This window comes from Psittacula echo (assembly GCF_963264785.1).
Source record: "Psittacula echo genome assembly, chromosome: Z".
Classification (NCBI taxonomy): domain Eukaryota; kingdom Metazoa; phylum Chordata; class Aves; order Psittaciformes; family Psittacidae; genus Psittacula; species Psittacula echo.
Genome location: NC_137742.1, coordinates 68,741,374 through 68,762,861, shown reverse-complemented (window position 1 = coordinate 68,762,861; position 21,488 = coordinate 68,741,374). Strand labels below are relative to the sequence as shown.

The 21,488-nt window shown below is 39.6% G+C and overlaps 1 protein-coding gene across 2 annotated transcripts in view; it reads right to left on the bottom strand.

Moving 5' to 3' along the window:
• MCC (MCC regulator of WNT signaling pathway) overlaps window positions 1–21,488 on the bottom strand; it is a gene marked incomplete at its 5' end in the record, with an annotated part of 213,747 nt that overhangs the window by 143,479 nt on the left and 48,780 nt on the right. Inside the window, one exon of one of the 2 annotated variants that reach the window (XM_080637636.1) lies at window positions 16,627–16,683. The exons of the other annotated variant lie outside the window; for it this stretch is intronic. Within the exon in view, the coding sequence (XP_080493762.1) occupies window positions 16,627–16,683 (57 nt within the window). Of the gene's footprint in view, window positions 1–16,626; window positions 16,684–21,488 lie in introns of those variants that run through there. 2 annotated transcript variants of the gene reach the window in all.

The window sequence follows — 21,488 nt, the reverse complement described above, 5'->3', positions numbered from 1 at the left end:
GTGTGGGAGCACATACCTATATATGAGCGAATTCTGGACTATTCCTGGTGGAGAAGTCAAAGACAACTAGAGGACCGAATCAGGGAAAAAATATGGACTCAATTTAAAGGACAATTGCAATATGTAAGAAAATTTTGGGAAGGAGGAACTACTATCCTTTGTTGGGATGTATGGTATTTTATACAATATTGTTTGTATCATTTCTACTGGAATCTCTGCCCATTGCGGGTAAAACCTTGCCTCAAATGTCAAAAACCCCATTGTTATGCGTGGGTAGCCATAACTTGTGGGGGTTGTGGAAAGATTAACTGGAGAGCTCAGAAAAGGGTTGGAAGTATTTTTTGGTGTAGGCAGTGTATTAGAAAAAGAAATGAAGAATTACTTTGGAATCGTCGCCTGAAACAATGGTTAGGAGTGCCTAGGGAAACCAACACTCGAGAAGCTTTAAATAATTTTGAGTCTGCAGAACAGTTGGTATTAGGATTGATCCGATGGAGGTTGGAAGTGGATATAAGTCATTATCATTGGCACCTTAACAGTAGAATTGAGGCAATTAGGTTTCAGCAGGCTGTTCCATTTAGTGCCAATAAGGTCATTCCAGTGACCTTTTTGGGAATTGAGGAAACGTTGGATATTGAAGTAGCAATCGCCACCCTTTCCCAAGTTAAACTCTGCATTGTTGGGGAAAGGGCAAAAGAAAAGAAAAAGAGATGGACAAAGAAGTGATTATTTCTACTGTTTTAGATATTTTTATTATAAGCAATATAGGCTTTTGCTTTGACTTGCATCAAATCAATCCTCGCGCTAATTTGTGGCTTACTTGGGCAAACCGCACTGGAACTACAGATTTTTGCTTATCTTTAGCACAAGTAGGCGATCCTTTTAGAACATGCTTGATAGGTTATCCTTATTTAGACCCGAAGGACTTTGTAGGATTTGTAAATACTTTTTCTTTGGAAAACGAACTTAATAACACCTATTATTTTTGGCATGAGAAAAAATCTGGTAATGATTATGACGCGGACGGCTGTTATAAGGAAAATGACTGACCAGCACAAAGGGGAGCCTTGTATCAGAGCAGACTGATTAGTTTGCTCAACGTTTCCAGCCCTTTACCGCCACAAGAATTACAATTGTGGGGCTCTTTTCCACCCATCACGGGTTGGGCTAATGTTTCTCGATGGAAAAATTGTTCTCTTCTTACCCCTCAAATATTGCCAGTCAATGGAACTGGAGTAATTGATTTTGGAAATCCATTTAAAAACTTTCTTATAGGCGAGGGCAACCAAGAAACATTACAAACATTCATCTTATACCAAAATGTATCGGGTGCCTCCTCTCATTGGAATGTGTCACGCAATATGGGCATCATGCACGTTTATGAAAACTTTGCAGGTCAAGTACAACTACCGAAGGGATATTTCTTAATTTGTGGTGATAGAGCATGGCCAGGAATCCCATATAAACCAATAGGAGGTCCTTGTTATATTGGGAAGCTAACCTTATTTGCCCCACATATGAGGGACCTCTTTAACTCCTCTTCTAATAGGGTGAAAAGATCATTACAACAACTTGGCCCAGATTGTAACGATCAGGTTCAGCTAGGTTCTGTGGCAGAAGCCGTAGCCTTATCCTTCTTTTTACCTGGAGGAATGGCTGCAAATAACTGGAACAAGATTAAAAAACTAGCCTGTTGGGCCGTAAAGCAATTTAATACAACCTCTGATATTCTTTCAGGATTAGCTAACGATGTAGATAGCTTAAGGCATGCAGTTTTACAAAATCGTGCAGCTATTGACTTTCTCCTGTTAGCTCAAGGCCATGGTTGTCAAGAATTTGAGGGAATGTGTTGTATGAATTTATCTGACCATTCAAAAAGCATTCATAAACAAATTGAAGAGTTACGAGACCGAGTACATCTTGTTACAATAGGAATGAATGGGTTTGACAAATGGCTGGCTTCTTTGGGTATTACAGGATGGCTAAGAGATTTATTTAAACAAGGGATTTCTATTCTCTTAATATTTTGTGTGCTGTTAATAATGATTCCATGTGTGTTACAATGTGTACAAAAATCAATAACTGCCTCAATGAATAAGATCTTTCTTGCACAGCAACTAGATTCTGCAAAAACCCCCAGTGAAGAAATATTGCCAAAAGCAGATGTCCTAGAATTAGTTGGACATCGCCCCTGGGAAAAATTGGATAACTGAAAACAAAAAGGGGGAGATGTGGGTTATCTGAATTTCTATGATCTAATTTTATGAAAGCTAGCTTGCAGAGAGAATGGAATGTGTTGAGGCAAGTGAAAAAGTATTGCAGTGTTGAAACATAAATATAGAGCAAGGAACTTAGATAAAGGACAAGGAGCTTATTATAACGGACAGTACCTTAACTTAGCAACAAAGTAACTAACAGACAGTGTGTAATTGTGCAACTAACCACTGTTAGTAACTTTTTCTATGAGAACATCGCTTTTGGAAAACTCTAAGAGGAACTAACTGTAGACAAATAATAACCAATCAGCATGTAACACACTAGCCTTGAAACTATATAAATATACTGCTTGTGATCAATAAATTGGACGCCTTGCTTGCACCAAGCTATGTCTCCGTCTCTCAATCGCGGCAGCAAACTATAAAATTCAATACACATCTATTGATTGAGCATCTGGGCTCTAAATACAATTATTATGATGTAGGATGAAAAGGACTGCCAACAGTTTTGCTAGCAATTATCTCTAAATATTTAAATAGGAGATACCATGGTCTAAAAGTTTCTATGTGTTATGGCCACCTTTATTTTAATCTATTCTCTCAAAACTACTGTCCCATTTCTTCAAACAATACCATCAGACCTGCTTAAAAGCTGCAACACTGTCATTCTTAACAAGTAAAACTGTTCCAACTTAGGCTATCATTAAAATCCTCTAAAAACCTTATCCAGAAAGTGTTTTTTCAAGTGTAATGTCATATCCATGCTCTAATAAGACACACTCTGCAAGACCAAGCCAGGTAACCGGAATTATCAGTTTGACTAACAAGATTTCTGATAAAGCATGTAATGTCATTAGCAAATTGAAAGTTCTCATACACTACAACGATAGAATTGCATCAGTAATGGTATAGCTTATTGCAGATCTCAAATGAAATGCATTATAAAGTACAAAGAATCACTGTCATTGCAATGGTACTGTATGTCACCTGCATTTCAAATTTAACTCAAAGTTTACTTTATCAGTTGTTCTATTTATCTTTTCTGTGCAAAAGACAGAGTATTACATCTTGGCCTAAATAATACCCACTAAATCTTGACAACTTGGTCCTTCAACCATTCCAGGATAAGTCAGATAGATTAGTTAAGGTTACCAACTGTTTGCCATCTCCCATTCAACTAAATAAGAAGTACAGTACCCTAGAGGTCATTACTGGGTACAAATACTGTTTCATATCTTCATTAATGATCTCAATAGTGGGCAGAGTGCACCCTCAGCAAGTCTGCAGATGACACCAAACTGGGAAGAGGGACTGACATCCCAGAGGGTTGTGCTGCCATCCAGAGGGACCTGGACAGGCTGGAGAAAGGGGTTGACAGGAACCTCATGCAGTTCAACAAGGGGAAGTGCAAAGCCCTACAGCTCAGGGGGAGGGACAGCCCCAGGCACCAGAACATGCTGGGGTCTGCACAGCTAGAAAGCAGATTGGCAGAAAAGGCTCTGTGGGTCCTGGTGGACAGCAAGTTGAATATAGGTCAGCAATGTGCCCTTCCTGCAAAGAAGGTGTTTGGTATCCTGGGATGCATTAGACAAAGTATTGCCAGCAGACTGAGGACGATTATCTTCCCGTTCCTACTCAGCACTGGCGAGGCCACCCCTGGAGTGCTTGCTCCAGTTCTGGGCTCCCCAGTACAAGACAGACATGGACCACCAACAAGGTGCAGACAAGGGCCACCAACAGACTGGAGCATCTCTTCTAGGAGGAAATGCCAAGAGTGCTGGGACTGTTCAGTCTGAGGAAGAGAAGGCTCAAGGGAGATCTCATCAATGCATATAAATAGGTGAAGGGAAGATGCAAAGAGAATGGAGCCAGGCATTTTTTCAGTGGTGCTCAGTGACAGGACCAGAGGCAATGAGTACACACTGAAACACAGGAGGTTTCCTCTGGACATCAGGAGACACTTTGACTGTGATGGTGACTGAGTATTGGCACAGGCTGCCCAGGTAGCGGGGTCTCCATCCTTGGACATACTCAAAAACTGCCTGGACATGGTCCTGGGCAGCTGGTTCTACATGACCCTGCTTGAGCAGAGGTCTGGACCAGATCACCCCAGAGGTCCCCGCCAGCCTTAACCATTCTGTGATTCTGTAATGGAAAATGGTATCTCATTACTGAAGAACATGACCATGTAACATTTTTGCCTATACCTCACTGGTATCAATTACTAGGTTTGAAACTGGTTAAATCAAAGAGATTCAGCATAACACACAATGCAGAAACATAAGAAGTTAAAGAAATTCTTACAGTAAAGGATAAAATCTACCTTCATGAAAAGCAATTAGCATATTTATTTCCATTGCAGAAGAGGTAGGTATCAACATTCAACTACATGAAATTTTATAAAGAAAGATAATTATGGGTGCTCACAGGTATTCAGCCCTGCAAGATGTGAGACAGAATCTGCAAGTTCTAAAAAGCCTGAGGGGAAAAAAAAAAAAAAAAAGGAAAAGAAAAGAAAAAAAGGTTCTGCACTTTGCAGAGATCTCTCATAGAGCAACTGAATTAATACAAACCTCCATGCCATCATGGCTTGACTGTTATAAATCAATATACTTTTTTCTACTTTGCACAACAGGTAAGATAGCCACCAGTGGAGGAGGAGAAGTAGAGAGATTCTATCTATTCTTAAAGGCAGCATCTCTTAAGTCAGAAGAAAAGCATAATTGTAAATATTTTAACAATTTTTTTTTCCTTCACGTGTAGCAGTCACCTCAATATTGCTACCACAGTGGTACGATTCACAGCAGTTAAATGACATATCATGCTATAGACAGAGGTAAATTTTCCCTCAAAGATTTCATTTATTTACTGATTTCACTGAAAGAAACTACATGATTATTTAGCATGAGCCAGACCTTCCACCAACTTAATTATACCTGGCAGAACACTGGTATACTAAGCATCATGAGAGAATCCTGAGATTCATGAGAGAATGTTTGTTCCTACATGAATCAATACCACATATATAAAGAAAGAAGTTATGAACAGAGAACTCTTAGACCACCACGAGTTTAAATAAGAATCAAGTATGTCTGCAAATGAGTTCACATAAAAAAACCCACTTAGGTCAGTAAATCAAACAACAGCAACATCAGTAACTTGCAAAAATTATGCTGTGCAAGCAAAAGGGAAAAAGAGATGAAAGGGGAGAAAAATGAACTTATTTCATGCAGGTTTAGCAACAGAAAAGGACAGTCCTCAGCACACCATTCTTATGTAGGTACCCAGTCTACTCTGCAGATGATCACTTCGGTTTGTGTAAGTGGCTGCAAAACCCATGTCAACTACGCTTGAAAGAAGTGGCAGTCCAAGGAAGGATGACATAGTTGACATGCCACTTGAAGAATGATAGTACCAACCCCAGCTACCATTAAGCTAGATTCTACTACTTAATATATGTCAACAGTTAAGAGTAAGCAACCTGTGCAACTTAAATAGGATGCGAAGTGCAAAAGATTATCAAATAGGATGCGTTCAGCCCCCTGAAGGGTAATTCTTAATAGCAAATGAGAACAGTTTGGGGTAGGGTTATCTCACCTTCTTGTAGATGAAGGTCAGATAACAATGTCGTTGCAAGTAAATGATACATTTGGGTTTACAGTCTGCAAAGGACAGACACTGCAAGACAGGCACCTGTGCTGTTTTGTAGGAACACCAGCTTCACCCAAATTTCTGCAAGCATGGTTCACAAAGGCACGAAGTTGTCAAATTTACCACATAGCACAGTAGTGATCCTATATTTCCCTGTCATCAGAGCCATCTATCATAGTTGTGTGCTGACAATTGTAAATCTCTTAGAAACATTTTCAAAAGTTGCTCTGGCATATTGGAAACCAGAGGTGCTGTTATGATTCCAGCAAACACTGAAATATCAACACATTTTAAAATGTGTAAATTTTTAAAACAGTATCTCATTTTAGTTATCAGCAGATGGCCATAAGCCTGATGCAGATTTTTACTTTGTGATATATCCTCGTAATCTGCAATAAAATCCAGCAACCACCTGCTGAAGCATTTCCAAAATTTAGAATGCAATCAATAATACTGCAACCAGTAATAAAGCCCAGAATCCAAAACTTAGACATGCTGGATTTACAATGTTAATACAAACATAATTCAAAGCCCTTGCACTAATGTATTAAAACAACAACTGCATGCTTTATTTCTGCACAGATGGGAAGCTTGCATGCATTTCCTATACCCACATCTATTCACATCTAGTCTCTCCTTTCTGGGCTTCTTTTCCATTCTCCTTTATTCCCAGCTTGCTGTTCCATGCCCCACAGCCATGTCTCACCCACTCCGTTTCTCAGCTGCCCTCACTCAAACTCACAGGTCCTCATCCTCATCTCCCAGCACAGACACCTTTAACACACGCAGCTTCCTGCCAAACAATCTATCTCAGTGACCTCTGTGACCATGTCCTTCTGTGTCACCTCTTCACTTCAAGCCCCGGGTTCTCCTTCCAGCAAACCTTCAGCCTCCTTTGTACCTGTCAGCAAGGCTCTACCTCCCTTGTGTCTCTTCTCAATTTTCAAGTCCAGCTCTCGTCCTTTATGACTTTTAATCAGAAAGCATGATCTTCAGAAGCTGACAAGGCTGGACTGGATGGGTAATGCTGGGAATTGTCTGAGTCCAGACATCTTCACACCTTGTCATAACAACTGTAGCCTAACCCAAAAATCTAAGGAACAACTGTGGAAGACTGCCAGTAATCTCTGAGATAAAGCAAACCTATTGAAATCTTCACTGCGGAAGCTTTAGCTGCAGTGCTATAGACAAATCTAGTGCTGAGCACTTGCAAACATTTTTGCCTCCTTCCCTGAATAGCTTCACGAGATCAGCTAACAGAAAACACATAAATACTAATAACCTGGCAAATTCCAATTTCTACTGCAAAGCTATGTGGCAGCAGAAAGAATCACCAGATGTTCCTGTATTTTTAAGACGAAGAAGTTTTGTCTGTTTCACTAGCTTCATTTGTGGAAACAAATGTAACATTTTGTCTGATAATTTTCCCAAGAAATTCAGCTTATGAAAGACAGCAATTTCAATGATTGCAGTGGCTTGCAAAGGCAGAATGCAGGAAGCAACATTAATAGATGTCAGTATCACTTCCACCTAAAAAATATTAACACTTTCATTGCATTACAATACAAAATCTTTCTTAAAGCTTTATTATAAAGGCAAGGCCAACAAAAATGCTGGAATTTCCTAATTACTATACATATTTAATACACAAAGACAAACCTAGCGTTTTAACAACAGTAAACTATTTCCACCTTGTTTTGTTCAATGTTCTATACCTTAATAGCAAAAATTATGTTTAGAATTACAGTAACAGTCCTTTCATAATCAGCTGTTCTTTATAACACCTTCTTGTTTAGCTGAAAATAGTGGAAATACACAAGCACAAACAAGCAATGATGTCCAATCCCATTACAAAGTAAAAGGATCATAAGATAGTAAGTAATGATAGTAATTTTTCACTCATGCACACTGATTACATTTTTATCTGCATTTAAAAATATTTAACTTTGAAACAGAGGCATTTGGATATTGCAGAAAGAAACATCTGAAAGTTACATTTAAAAAACACAAATTCAAGCACCACAAGTTTTTCTGCTTCAGTTTCAGGCTCACCTCCTAAAGCTAAATACTTACGTACATATTGGCTTAAAATATTTTGTATAATGCAGGACTTGCACTGAGAGAAGTAGCTTTTCCAATGTGCGTATCAAGGCAGCAGTTCAACAGCAGTGTGGAGCAGCACTCCGAAAAGAATTTGAGATCATGAAATGGAGAAGTCCACTGTGGAAACTGTTACCTGTTACCATGATGGCTTCCAGCTCACACAATATATCTGTAATGCCAGATTTTGAATTCTACCATAACTCTTTGCTGACATCTGACTTTTCATTGTAAGTACCTTTCAAGTTACTTTTAGGGTTTGCACCACAGCTTAACCTATCTCTTCAGAAATTTATAATCCTCAGAGTCAGCACAGACCAAGTCCCGTATAGCTCTGGTGCTCTCTCTATTCTACCACCAAGGCCCCTCTTCAACCAAGAACTGGTTTAATGTCTTGCCCGTCAAAAAAAATTGTCATCACAAATAACTATACTGAAAAACTGAGATGAAATAAAAACTGATTTATACTTTTTTTCTAGAATCCAGATACCAACTACATGCTTTCCAAAGCTTTCATTTCAAAAAAAAAAAAAAAAAAAGACAATACTCCAGTCAACTTTACAATCTAGGACAAAAACTTATACAAGTGGAGTACACCTAAGCATACTGAAAAATACTTATTAATTTAAATTTGACAATCTGAAAATATTTATGTCACTAATTTCAATGGCAAATTTTCATATATAACAACTACAACAGACTTGCAATATGTAAGCCAATTTCCAGAATTTCAAGGAATATTTCTGTTTGTAGAATCACAGAATCATAGAATCATAGAAGAGAATCATAGAATAGTTAGGGTTGGAAAGGACCTTAAGATCATCCAGTTCCAGCCTCCCCACCATGGCTGGGGACACCTCACACTAAACCATGTCACCCAAGGCTCTGTCCAACCTGGCCTTGAACACCTCCAGGGATGGAGCATTCACAACTTCCCTGGGCAACCCATTCCAGTGCCTCGCCATCCTTACACTGAAGAACTTCCTCCTTGTATCCAACCTAAACTTCTCCTGTTTAAGTTTTAACCCGTTACCCCTTGTCCTGTCACTACAGTCCCTGATGAAGAGTCCATCCCCAGTATCCCTGTAGGCCCTCTTCAGATACTGGAAGGCTGCTATGAGGTCTCCACGCAGCCTTCTCTTCTCCAGGCTGAACAGCACCAACTTTCTCAGCCTGTCCTCATACGGGAGGTGCTCCAGTCCCCTCATCATCCTCGTGGCCCTCCTCTGGACTTGTTCCAACAGTTCCATGTCCTTTTTATGTTGAGGACACCAGAACTGCACACAATACTCCAAGTGAGGTCTCAGGAGAGCAGAGTAGAGGGGCAGGATCACCTCCTTCGACCTGCTGGTCACGCTCCTTCTGATGCAGCCCAGGATACGGTTGGCTTTTCTGGGCTGCGAGCGCACACTGAAGCCGGCTCATGTTCATTTTCTCATCGACCAACACCCCCAAGTCCTTCTCCACAGGGCTGCTCTGAATCTCTTCTCTGCCCAACCTGTAGCTGTGCCTGGGATTGCCCTGACCCAGGTGCAGAACCTTGCACTTGGCATGGTTAAACTCCATAAGGTTGGCATCAGACCACCTCACAAGTGTGTCAAGGTCCCTCTGGATGGCATTCTTTCCCTCCAGCGTATCAACCGAACCACACAGCTTGGTGTCATTGGCAAACTTGCTGAGGGCGCACTCAAATCCCACTGTCCATGTCATCAACAAAGATGTTGAACAAGACCGGTATCAACACCGATCCCTGAGGGACACCACTTGTTACTGGTCTCTGCTGGACATTGAGCCATTGACCACAGCTCTTTGTGTGTGGCCATCCAGCCAGTTCTTTATCCACCGAGTGGTCCACCCATCAAATTGATGTCTCACCAATTTAGAGACAAGGATGTCATGTGGGACAGTGTCGAACGCTTTGCACAAATCCAGGTAGATGACATCAACTGCTCTGCCCCTGTCCATCAGTTTCGTAGCCCCATCATAGAAGGCCACCAAATTGGTCAGGCAGGATTTCCCCTTAGTGAAGCCATGCTGGCTGTCACCAACCACCTCCTTGTTTTTCATGTGCCTTAGCATGCCTTCCAGGAGAATCTGCTCCAAGAGTTTGCCAGGCACAGAGGTGAGACTGACTGGTCTGTAATTCCCTGGGTCATCCATTTTCCCCTTCTTGAAAATGGGGGTTATATTTCCCTTCTTCCAGTCGTCGGGAACTTCACCTGACTGCCATGATTATTCAAATATGATGGCCAGTGGCTTAGCAACTTCATTCGCCAGCTCCTTCAGGACCCGCGGATGGATGTTGTCAGGTCCCATGGACTTGTGTACGTTTAGGTTTTTAAGACGGTCTCGAACCAGATCCTCTCCTACAGTGGGCCTGAGGTCTTCATTCTCACAGTCCCTGTGTTCACCTTCCAAGGCTTGGGTGGTGTGGTCAGAGACGTTGCCAGTGAAGGCCGAGGCAAAGAAGTTAGTAAGAACCTCAGCCTTCTCCAAATCCTGGGTAGCCAGTTCTCCCGATATCTTCTGCAGGGGGCCTACGTTGTCCCTAGTCTGTCTTTTACTCGCTACGTACCTATAGAATCCCTTCCTGTTATCCTTAACATCCCTAGCCAAGTTTAATTCTAACTGGGCCTTAGCCTTCCTCACCTGGTCCCTAGCTTCCCAGCCAGCATAATCTATGACCTTTTTTGTTTGTTTGTTTTTTGTTTTGTTTGTTTGTTTATTAGGAGGCTGCAGAAGAGCATTATCTGTGCTGCCAGTGTTTGGGCATTCTGACTCATCTTTTTATAGTGGTCCAACTTAATAACATCCAAGCCTGGAACACACTCTGAGCCTGACAAGCAGCTCACAAAAATAAATTTAAAAAAAAATTCTTTGAAGTCGGTATGGTTTTTTACACTGAAAATACCCTGCGTCACACTATAAACTACACAATTTGATCATTCCAAAGCGTCCTCTGCATGGCTACGTGTTCACATTCGTGTTCTGACCCATGTTCCTAAAATCACCAGCTCAGATCACTGAAAATATCATCAAACCTGTCTATTAAAAAACTGTAGATGTCCAAATGACTCCAGAAAAGCTGATCTTCCCATTTCAAAGGATGCTTTCACCTATACAATTTAACATAAAATTTAAAAAATACAGTATAACAGTAAGTTAGATTTTTCAAAGAGATAAATAATCTGTGGATATTTCACAGCAGATCTGTGAAATACAGCAAAGTGTATGGTCACTATCCAGGAGCATGTCCACTGAAGTTTCCCACTGGACTCCTTAAATTCTGCAGTTACATTTCACACTTACTGTCCCATCACCCCTCAAGGCTACAATACAGTACAGATTTACAAACTCTACCTCAGCATCTCTGAAGTAACAAAGCTGAGAACACTCTTATAAGGTTACAAGTGTTATTGCTGCCACCAGATGAAAGTTTTACCCAGTTTCCCACTACAATCCATTTCTTCTCCTATCTAAGCATACTGTGCTCACTTTTCTAAGGCTTTAGCAGCTCACAAACACTGTTCACTTTTTGTTTTGTCTACTGTTGGCAAAGAAATCAGCTATGCAGCCTTTTTAAGGTTAAAATAGTTTTAAAATATGCCATGCTTTGTATTTGATAACCACATTCCACTCTGTTTTATTGTAAGGTTGCAATATTTTAAAGGATTAACAATAAGGATTTATCACACTTCCCAAAACATCTTCTGGCTGGGGAAAATATATACCCTCTCTTGTGGCAAGATGCAGTAAACTCTTCAATGTTACAAGTTGCACACAACTTTGACACGCAGCCAACGCCAAGTCCAGAAGCAGAGATGGAATTGTAGTACGAAATGGTACTTACCTGCTCAGTAGTAGTACTGGAAGTATACTGACATGCTTATTGCACGGTCAGAGACCATTCAGAAAGCAGACTCAATACTGGGGTGACATTTATTATCTGACTTTCTTAATGAGAAGACTACCCAACCCAGAAAGATGAAACAAGCACTTCAGATTTAAACCTAGCTGTGAAAGCATACAAAACCTGTTTCCCATTCCATCAGTGTTATTTCCTCATACGTATGTACAGCATAAGCACAAGCTGATGCTTGTTCTAAAAGAACACAGGCACACATGGAAAAATACCTCAGGGTAGGGATTGCCACTGTTGAACTTTCCCCTTATAGTGAGGCTTGGCCCAATATCCTGTTCTTCTGCCGGTTACCCACTTCACCCCACAGCTCTCTTCAGACTTTGTCACTCACCTCAGATACACAACTTCAAACCATGCAGCCCTTTTTTTCTTTCTTCTACATGATTTTTTCCTCAAATCGTAATGTCTATGTATAGCAGCAGCAGGACACAAATTTTAAACTGCAATATTGTCCTATCATAATATTATAAAAAAGTCACAATTTAAGCATCTGAAACTTGGCTCTTTCTTTTCTTCTTCACATCTGGTATTACATAAAGGAATTTGCTTCTTATGAACTCACTATTCTGCTTCCTACACAAATACAAACCTCAAATCCTATCTTCCCTTCCCAGAATTTTAAATGCTGCACTGTTAAAATAAACAAATGAGTAAGTTACTATTTTTTCCAAGACAAATAGCCCATCTATTTATGCCAGTCAATGTAAAGGTTTAATGAATATGCAGCTGTTCCTAATGCTGCAAGCCACAACATTCACATTCTAAACACTTGACTTCCAAGCCTAAAGAATGAAGCAGAAAGTTTAAATTACGCATTTAAAGCACCATGGTATCCTCTAATTTTGCTGTGCACAAAAGAATCATTTAGCTCTTAAGTATTCAACGGAGAAAAATATCATTAACGTCAGTACTTGCATTTTCTTCATGTTCCTATGCTATTAAACTGTCCCAGAATTAAACAAGGCCATAACTGCTGACCACATTCAGGCCAAGAGGTCAAACCACAGGTCTCCCTAACTCAATGCACCATCTCAACAGTGGATGGCCAGGCGAACATACAAGAACAAAGCTAGTATGTAGTGCTACCTCCACAGAATGCTGGAGCTTAAAGCCAAGTAGTGTCATTGAATTTGGAAGAAGAAGATATAGATTATATCTCCAGATGAACATCTCTTTCTGCAGAAACACTGAGTACATACAAAGCATACAAATTCTGATAAAATGTTTAATTTTTAGCTATGAAAAATCAGTCTGTAATTGCAGTTTCTATGCACCAAACTGTTTACATGTACGTGTTTTCAATAATGTTCACAATGTTGGCTTTAAAAATACACCTTGCGATTACATTAAATGTTCACAGTATTGTATGACTAAAATATTGAAGGGATCCAAACAGTACTTGCCTAATTTGGGTGGCATGTATTGCATATAAATTACATCCTTCCTTGCTTAATCCTTAAAAAGCAAACTCCATGAATTATGTTAAGCTGTAATTTTGAAAGGTGCAAACCCCTGTCAAAACCCATAATAGCAGGACAGACAAAGCTTGGTTGGACGATGTTACTTACTTAAAAAAGTATCAAAGGCCGTTGTACATTCTCATGGAGTATAGCAACAGCCATCTGCAAATTCTAGAGTTTCTAAATTTGCCTCTCGTGATGAAACATGTTTAAAACCTCTCAAATCTAACAGCACCACCAAGCAAACCTTGCTATGTAAAAATAATACTACTACTTCTATACCTCTATGCAGTTATAACACACTGTATCTACTATGCAAACAGCATATTGGTTAATCTTTCTTTGGACAGAAGAAAGAAAAGGTTGAGGGGGAGAAAAAGCAGAAGAAATGGGGTAACATACCAATGTATGTATCAATAAATAAGAGCTTGAACTCTGAAGCTAAGAAACCATAGAACATAAGTTCTGTAGATGTCTGATTGACCTGTGACAGAAATAAGAGGGTTGGGTTTTTTTTTTGCTTTCTGCATGACCTTTGGATGGGGGCAGGTGAGTAAATAAAACCACAAGATCTCTGTTTACTAGGGCAAGAGTTCAAGGACAGCAAACATCAACCAAATACAAGTCTCTACAATCACACCATGTCTTGAAAAAAATATATTCCTTAATTTTTGCCCATTGCCCAGAAAGATATGTAAGTCTCCAGTAGAAAGTTTCAATACAAATGGAATGAGTTCAAATAATTTTATTTTCTACTTTGTCTAAAGCGTTCATTCAAGAATTTACCATATCTTCAGGGCTTTGTAGTTTTTCTTATTACTTCATATAACAGTAGTTTCATGCCAAAATCTCCATGTACTGAGATAAAAAGATCAATGCACCTACACCAAAACCCACTGTGCACCACCTGAATCATAGTCTTTATTGGTCTGTTATCATATATTTGCCATTCAGACATATATACTGGTAGCAACCCACTGTAATGTGAAAATTTGAGCTGACTGTAGAGACAGAGGTGCATTTGAAAACACACTAAGAGAGCAATCATTTAATCAGTTCTTATTGTAGCCAGTTTTTCCACGTTTAAATGGACACAACACTACTGTCTTCCACTGATCAAAAGCAAAACACAGCATACAGAAGATACAGCCAGAAAGGAAGGAAAAGGGGGAGAGCATGACATACAGGTGAAAAACACAGATACACAAACCATAGGTAGAGCCTTCAGCCAGGATTTTCCATCTTCAGCTACAGCAAGCAAAACAGCACCCATCAACAACAGGAAAAGGCTTAATAGGAGCATACAAACCACAGGCAGTTGGCTGAGTAACTGAACACTGGTTAGAGGTGAGCAACTAACTGTCTCAGAGTACTTATGCATTTTTTCCTCTATGGGAGGTAGAATATGATGATGCTGTAAGGCCTCCAAATTTCATTGAAAACACAGTTTTGTCTAAGACCAGTCAAGCTGAAGCTGACCTGGCCCTTGGCATGATTCAGTCTAAAAGGACATTCCTACAAGCAGCAAAAATCCCAAAGATGAAGACTAGCAGCAAAGCAATGATGATTAGTAGCTAAAGAACGTTAGGAGTGCAAGATCTTCTGCAGTCTGTCTGCAGTCAGAAAAGGCCCTATTTCTAACTCACCCACAGTGCCAGAGGACACATGTGAATTAAACAGTAAATTTGTTGGAAGAAACAAACAAAACCTCCACAACAAAAATGCTGCACAGCGCATAGTTACACAGTTCTGTCAATATTTCCCGTGTTAAAACATCAGAAGAAAAAGGTATTTCTTACAACAGAAGTCTTATTTTGTGGATGTGTGAAGTAAACTTTCATAGGTAGTATTTCAAGGCAGCAGTGCTACCTTGCTTCAAATAACCCAAGCATCAAATCTTTGTGTCACTCCATGTTTTATGTGATCCTGCAGAGTCTTGGAAATCAAATGTTGAGGGGACAGAAAGCAGTAATCAGCAGGCCATCAATACAACTGTAGCGAGACAGATTGCGGCAAACTCCTAGCAAAAGTAACCTGAGCTTTTATGCTAAGTTTATGACTCCCATTTATGCTGCACTGCTAGACGCATACACTCATTATTTTAAAAGTAACACAGAGTTAATTAGATTGAACTCTTTTGTACTTAAAGGAGGAACACATGAGATGTCTTTCACAGGAACTGCCAGTCACAAATGTGTTGTTCCTCTTGCACAGCAGCATACTGTATTTGCTTAGGTCTTACACATATAGTCTGCCTCCCCCTACACTTTGTCGCTCTCACTAGCCTACTGATTTATTTTCCATTCTATACCCCAGTGTCTCCTTTCTCTGTACAATGAACTCCAGAAAATGTCTACTCTCTCATTCTGCCAAGCATATCCTATCTAATATTTAAACATATAAACAAACGATATGTTACAGTAAAAGCTGTATCAGAGACATTGGCAAAAGGGAAAGAGAAGCATTTCAGTTAAACTAGGACAATACAGGCTGCATATTCAATTTTCTACAAAGTGACCTTAATCAAATGCTTTCGATTTTGCATCGTAACTAAAAGAGCAGTTCTTAGTAAAGCCTGTAAAGGATGACATACCTAAGACATTTAGGTAATTGACAAAATATGCCACTTCTAAAATATTTATTAAGCATTTGTGTAACATCGATACAGCTATAATTTCAGATTTATTAAAAACACAACACACAGAGACTTGTTATACAAAAAGCCGACATACCCACACCTATAAGTAATAACAGCTTACTTCCAGTGGAAAAGCATAAAGTTTCCCATGGCTTGTTTTCTCTTAGGCAAAGAAGAAAAGTAACTTAATTCATCTAACCTAAACACACATCATCACCATGGCTAAATACAAGCAAACACAACTTCTGACCACATTGTTGCATTACCAATAAATATTTGTCATCTTCCATTCTCCCCACTCTCCTCCTAAATTAGTCACCATCTGCTTAATCTCAGCTGAGATCTCTGTATTTCACCTACTGCAAAATTAATGTTGGGTATAAAGACAGCTCTTCGGAGGCAAGGCAAGCTCTACCGCAGGGTAACAGGAAAAATGTCTCTATGTGGTTACAATAATTTGGATTTCACCATCTATTCAGAGTAAAGCAGCAAAAAAGTTCAATCATTTCCTGACTGGCATAGCAAGTTATAGCAAAATACACATTCTATTAATTTTTAATTGCATTGCTTGCATACTGAAAAGCCCCAAAGGGGAGTGTTTCTTTCTAAAGCATAAAGAAGGGCACTGAAACTGCTTACCTCACTCAGCTCTGCAGCGGAGTCATTTCCATATTTCATAGCAACTCCAGAATTCATGATTAGACTTCTCAGGGCTTGATGACTTCTGCAGATTTTAATGCTTCTAAGCTTTGTTCAACTGATTCAATACTTTCTTTTCCAAAATGTTATGTCTGACACATTTTGCTCTAGACAGCCATTTTTACTCCACACTGACAGTTTAAATTAACAACGCAAAATCTACTAAAAGAGCCAAACTGATTTTGACTTCACAGACAATCCATTGCTGCAAAAGACTTGCTAATATTGTGAAGTGCTCAGATAATGCAGGGAAGGAACTGCTTGCCAGGATCCCAAGGCTGTCTTAGTCCATCTCCAAGGTGTGCTTCATTTTTGCTGCTTGTTCTGTGCTGCTCTTTCTCACAGCTCTGTTTAAGAGCATTTCCCAATGCCACTAACGTACTCAGAAAAATTTGATGAGCTTCATGCAAGTTCACGGAGAAATTAAAAGGAAAGTGCTGCTACAGTCTTCAAGCAGGGAGAAAGGAAAACAGAGAAAAGCTCCTCTATTCGGGATGAACCAATGCTGCACTTCACGCTAAAGTTTCCCCTGCCAGTGAGCCTGGAGTTTAAGTGGTTTATGATCAAACACAGCTGTCTTGCTGCTGGCTAAAGGGTGCATGGAAGGGGCGGTACTAAAGGAGAGTGTAAGTGGGAGGGAGACAGCTACAGAGAGTTCATTTTGGAGTTACAGGCATCTTTCCAGCTTTCTGCATACTAACTGCTATACACAACACTATAAAACTAAGTAAAGGAAATGCCACCTGGATAACAATAAATTGGATTCCTATTCCCATATGCAATTAAGTAAGGAAAGTTGGGGGATTTATGGGGACGGGAGTTGTAACAATTTCAAAAGGTCACAGTAAGCCCAAAAGCACCATTAGAAAGCTGCAGATTTTACATAACACACTGACATTTTACAAAGACTTTGGGGAGATGCTACAGGCGGAACGGGAGAAAAAAACCCATTCACTTTCAGTATTCAACTAATAATCTAGGAAAATCCTTAACAAGCTGGCTTTGTAGACATGCTGCATCCACTGAAAGAACAGATAATTTCCTGTGCCCTTCCTTTTATCCCCTAAAACAGTGACAGGCCCACACTTCATGATGCCAGATGATGATGTACTTTTGGAGTTAGATGTAGGAAATACTATACTCTGCAGCTGAAATGTACCTGATCATCTTAATACAATATATTATTAAAGTGCCTAGTGAATTCCAAAAAAACCAAAACCCCACAACTATAAGGAACAGGAATAAATACTATGCAAGCCATGGCACAACTCTACTGGGAAAAAAAACATTACCATGGGAAACAATGCTCTCCAAGACCAACATTTTGAAAATCACTTTGTGGTATTTTTTTTGATTCCTGCTAATAACAGATTAAGATCAGTATGCAGACACAGGGATAATTCATCCAAATGACAATACAGAAAGTGCATTAAGAACAAGAACCAAGATAAACACCTATCTATTGCTCTATCATACTAAAAAGCAGTAGCACTTTCTGGGTCCCTGTTCTTCCCCCATGCCCACCATCAGGAACTCTCCTCTGGCACAGGAGGAAAGGGGAATTACACAATCTCTTCACAAGACTTTTTACTTTCATCCTCCATGTCCATTTTCCAGCTTTTTCTTTCTGGTTTTTTCCTGTTCTCCAATTCGCTTTCTAGTAGTCTGTATTTTTGGGTTTCCCTTCCTCTTTTCATGCCCTCCTTGCATTGCCTCCATTCTTCATTATTTTCCTCCTTGAGAGAATCCGCTCTGCCTCATCTTTACCATTCAGTTCTGTCGCTACGTTTAGTACTTCTCTGTGTGTTTTCCTTTACTCATCCGCTTTGTTCCCGACATATGTTTTCGTTTATCGCCCGCCACAGACCGGCAGCGGGCTGTACTGCTCTCTGCTGGCAGATGGCCGCTCTCTCAGACACAGCATATAACACTGCTACGCTGGGACGCACTGCTTCCCCTCTCCAGTGGGCAGGAAGCCAGTATGGAACAGCATACCCACAACAGTTTTGATCGACAGTGTTTTATACCCAGGAACATAGGTACTGTATAATGACTTACCTCATATTTCATACATGATTAAAAAAGCAGCTTCACTTCAAGAACTGACACAGTACGTTTAAAATGTTTTACCAAGTTATGCTTTCACCAGTGGGAGGGGGATAGAAGCTTTTGTATTTTGCATCATTACCCTTATCAGCTTTTATATTCCTTCGTATAATCTGTTTAGAATCTTATCTGATCTTTGTCCAATTCTGTCACATGTATCAGGTTCACCAACACAGGCATGAGTCTCAGAATTAGTTAAGAATAAAGTTCTATGGTTTTCCTTTTCTAAAATAAATGCCATATTAATTACGGCCTCAATATACTGCATTTCCTCTACTATATCCCTATGTTGCCAAATACTTCCCCGATGACTATAAACAGGCATTCAGAAATTAAGTCTTTATTTGCTTTTCCCACTCACCATTCTTGTCCATTCCTGCCAGACTAGCCATCAGAAAAACCACATGATACTACGGATGCATCCCAAACATAATGGTGCAGGACACTCAAAATCTGTACCCAGATACATGTGGTCATATACCCAGATGCTGCACACGATTTTTTTCTATCTCCTTCAGTAACTCTTTAATGTTACTCCATATGGTAATATGGTGGAAAGAGACAGATCCTGACTGAAAACAATAGCAGAATTCATAGTTTCAGATGTGCACAAAAACATAGGAGAAATATGCAGATACTTTCATAACAAAGTTTATTTATAACTTAAAAATAATTGTAACAAAAAAAAAAAAAAAAAGAGACAGTTAAACCAAATTCTGGTGAAAAAAAATATTTTACTTCAACCCAAGTTGACTCTCATTCCAATCTCTGCACGGAGGGTTACGGGATTACACACTTCTTAGTCAGAAAGCATCAACTCTTAACTAACCTGTAAATACTGGCACTGCTTGTTTCAATGTCTTTGTAAACTCTGACGGCATTTCTTTATTGTGGAGGCTAGCTAAGACTAAATGTAATCATTCTTCTAAGATAGTCTTATTTTACAAACTCAATGAAAACATTACATCACAAAATTTCCAGACAGACCTGAACAACTGTCTCCATGCAGTTCCACCATTTTCAAATACGTGTAACGGATCTAATACAGTAGCAGGATCCAAAGAACTTTGTTGAAGCTGAAGTGTATTTTCCCACTGACTTGTGCCAAAGGCAGGCTTCAAAGAAAACAAAGGAAAATCTCAGGTATGCCAATTTTGCACTGCCAGGAAAAGAACAGAGTACCCTGTGATCCAGCAAGAGAGAGGTGCTGGTTGGACACAGTCCCTCCTCTTTTTCTGTTTGGCAGCTGACTGTTCATTCTTGCTCTCCCTAACCCAGTTCCTCACCTAGAAAAGTGATGCTTCCTTCCCCTCAACCTTATGCCTATCTCTTTTTTATCCTCTACACTTAAGGAGGGGGTTGGCATGGCATGGGGACGGGAAAAGAAATCTCTTAACCTACATTTCTTAGCCCAAGAGAACACAGTCTCAGCGGACACCTCAGTGTCTACTATGATGCAAATAAAAGGAAGCAAGCTGGGCTTCCACTCAATCTCAGTGCATTCTGATCAATTACTGCATTTTATACCTCTAAAGCACTCATGATGCATACTGCTTTTAGGTAAATACATCTGCACTGACAGATTCTTCCCAAGGTAATTTCAGAGTTATCCAGTAGCAACCATTAGGGTGGCCAGTTTGCTGACTGTGGATATAATGACCCTATGGCCACTTTATTCCATTTGTTTACTTTTATGAAAGTGTAGTAAAAGAATCATCAATATGCATTCAGGATTCACTGAGGAGTCTACCTTTTAAGTGGCTAATCATTTATTAAGGTTTACTAGATCAGCTGGTATAAAAGGATTCTTTTTGGACAAGATGCAATTCTCTTGCCCTCTTCACCTTTGACTTCTGAAACTGCTACGGAAAATGAAAGAAGTTAGCCCTGTAGTTATTTTACAAGGTTTCTACCTCATAGTATGTCTGAGTAATCACAATACTCTATTTCTTAACAGTCACTGCAGCAGGTCTGACAACTGCCACACATGAATGTTTCTTCCTTGATTTGACAGCTGTGGAGTGAAAAATACAACATAAAAGCAATTATCTATTAAGTACGTATGTATCACATATTCTTCAGCATAGAGTGTACCTCTTTCTGAGCAGCAGTTTCACTCCACATACAATATGCACATTTAGCTGATCACCAGTTCCAAATGTATGAGGTAAAGCCTTCTGGGTTGTTTCTGTTTAATTAGCACTGTAACTGAAATGCAACTAATTGAAGTCCACTGAGCATTTAGTTTGTTTGCATTTGTTTCAGTATCATCTTTACAGTTAGAGCAGCACTCTGCACAATCCCACACACAATAAATTACACCTACAAATACTGCAAATCGACTACACACAATTTGAATGCAACATGGTTTTGTTTTCACTCTGGCACAGAAGATACTGGTGTAATTACAAAGTCTAAATTTCCATGGAGAAAAGGGTAGCAAGAAGACTAAACTTGGAAGTAGAAATTCAATACAGTAGTATTGCATAATGCTTCCAGAAAATTCTGTATTCAACAGCACTAATGCACTATCATTTAAAAGAGAGAGTCTGAAAGGGATGGTAGATTCTTCTTGATGCAAACTGTTCTCATTAATGCAAGTGAAGATTATGCACCTAGCTCGAGATAAAAAAAATCCAACTCATTTGAAACAATTGCAGTTAACCTTATACTGAAGGATCAAGCACTCTCTGAAG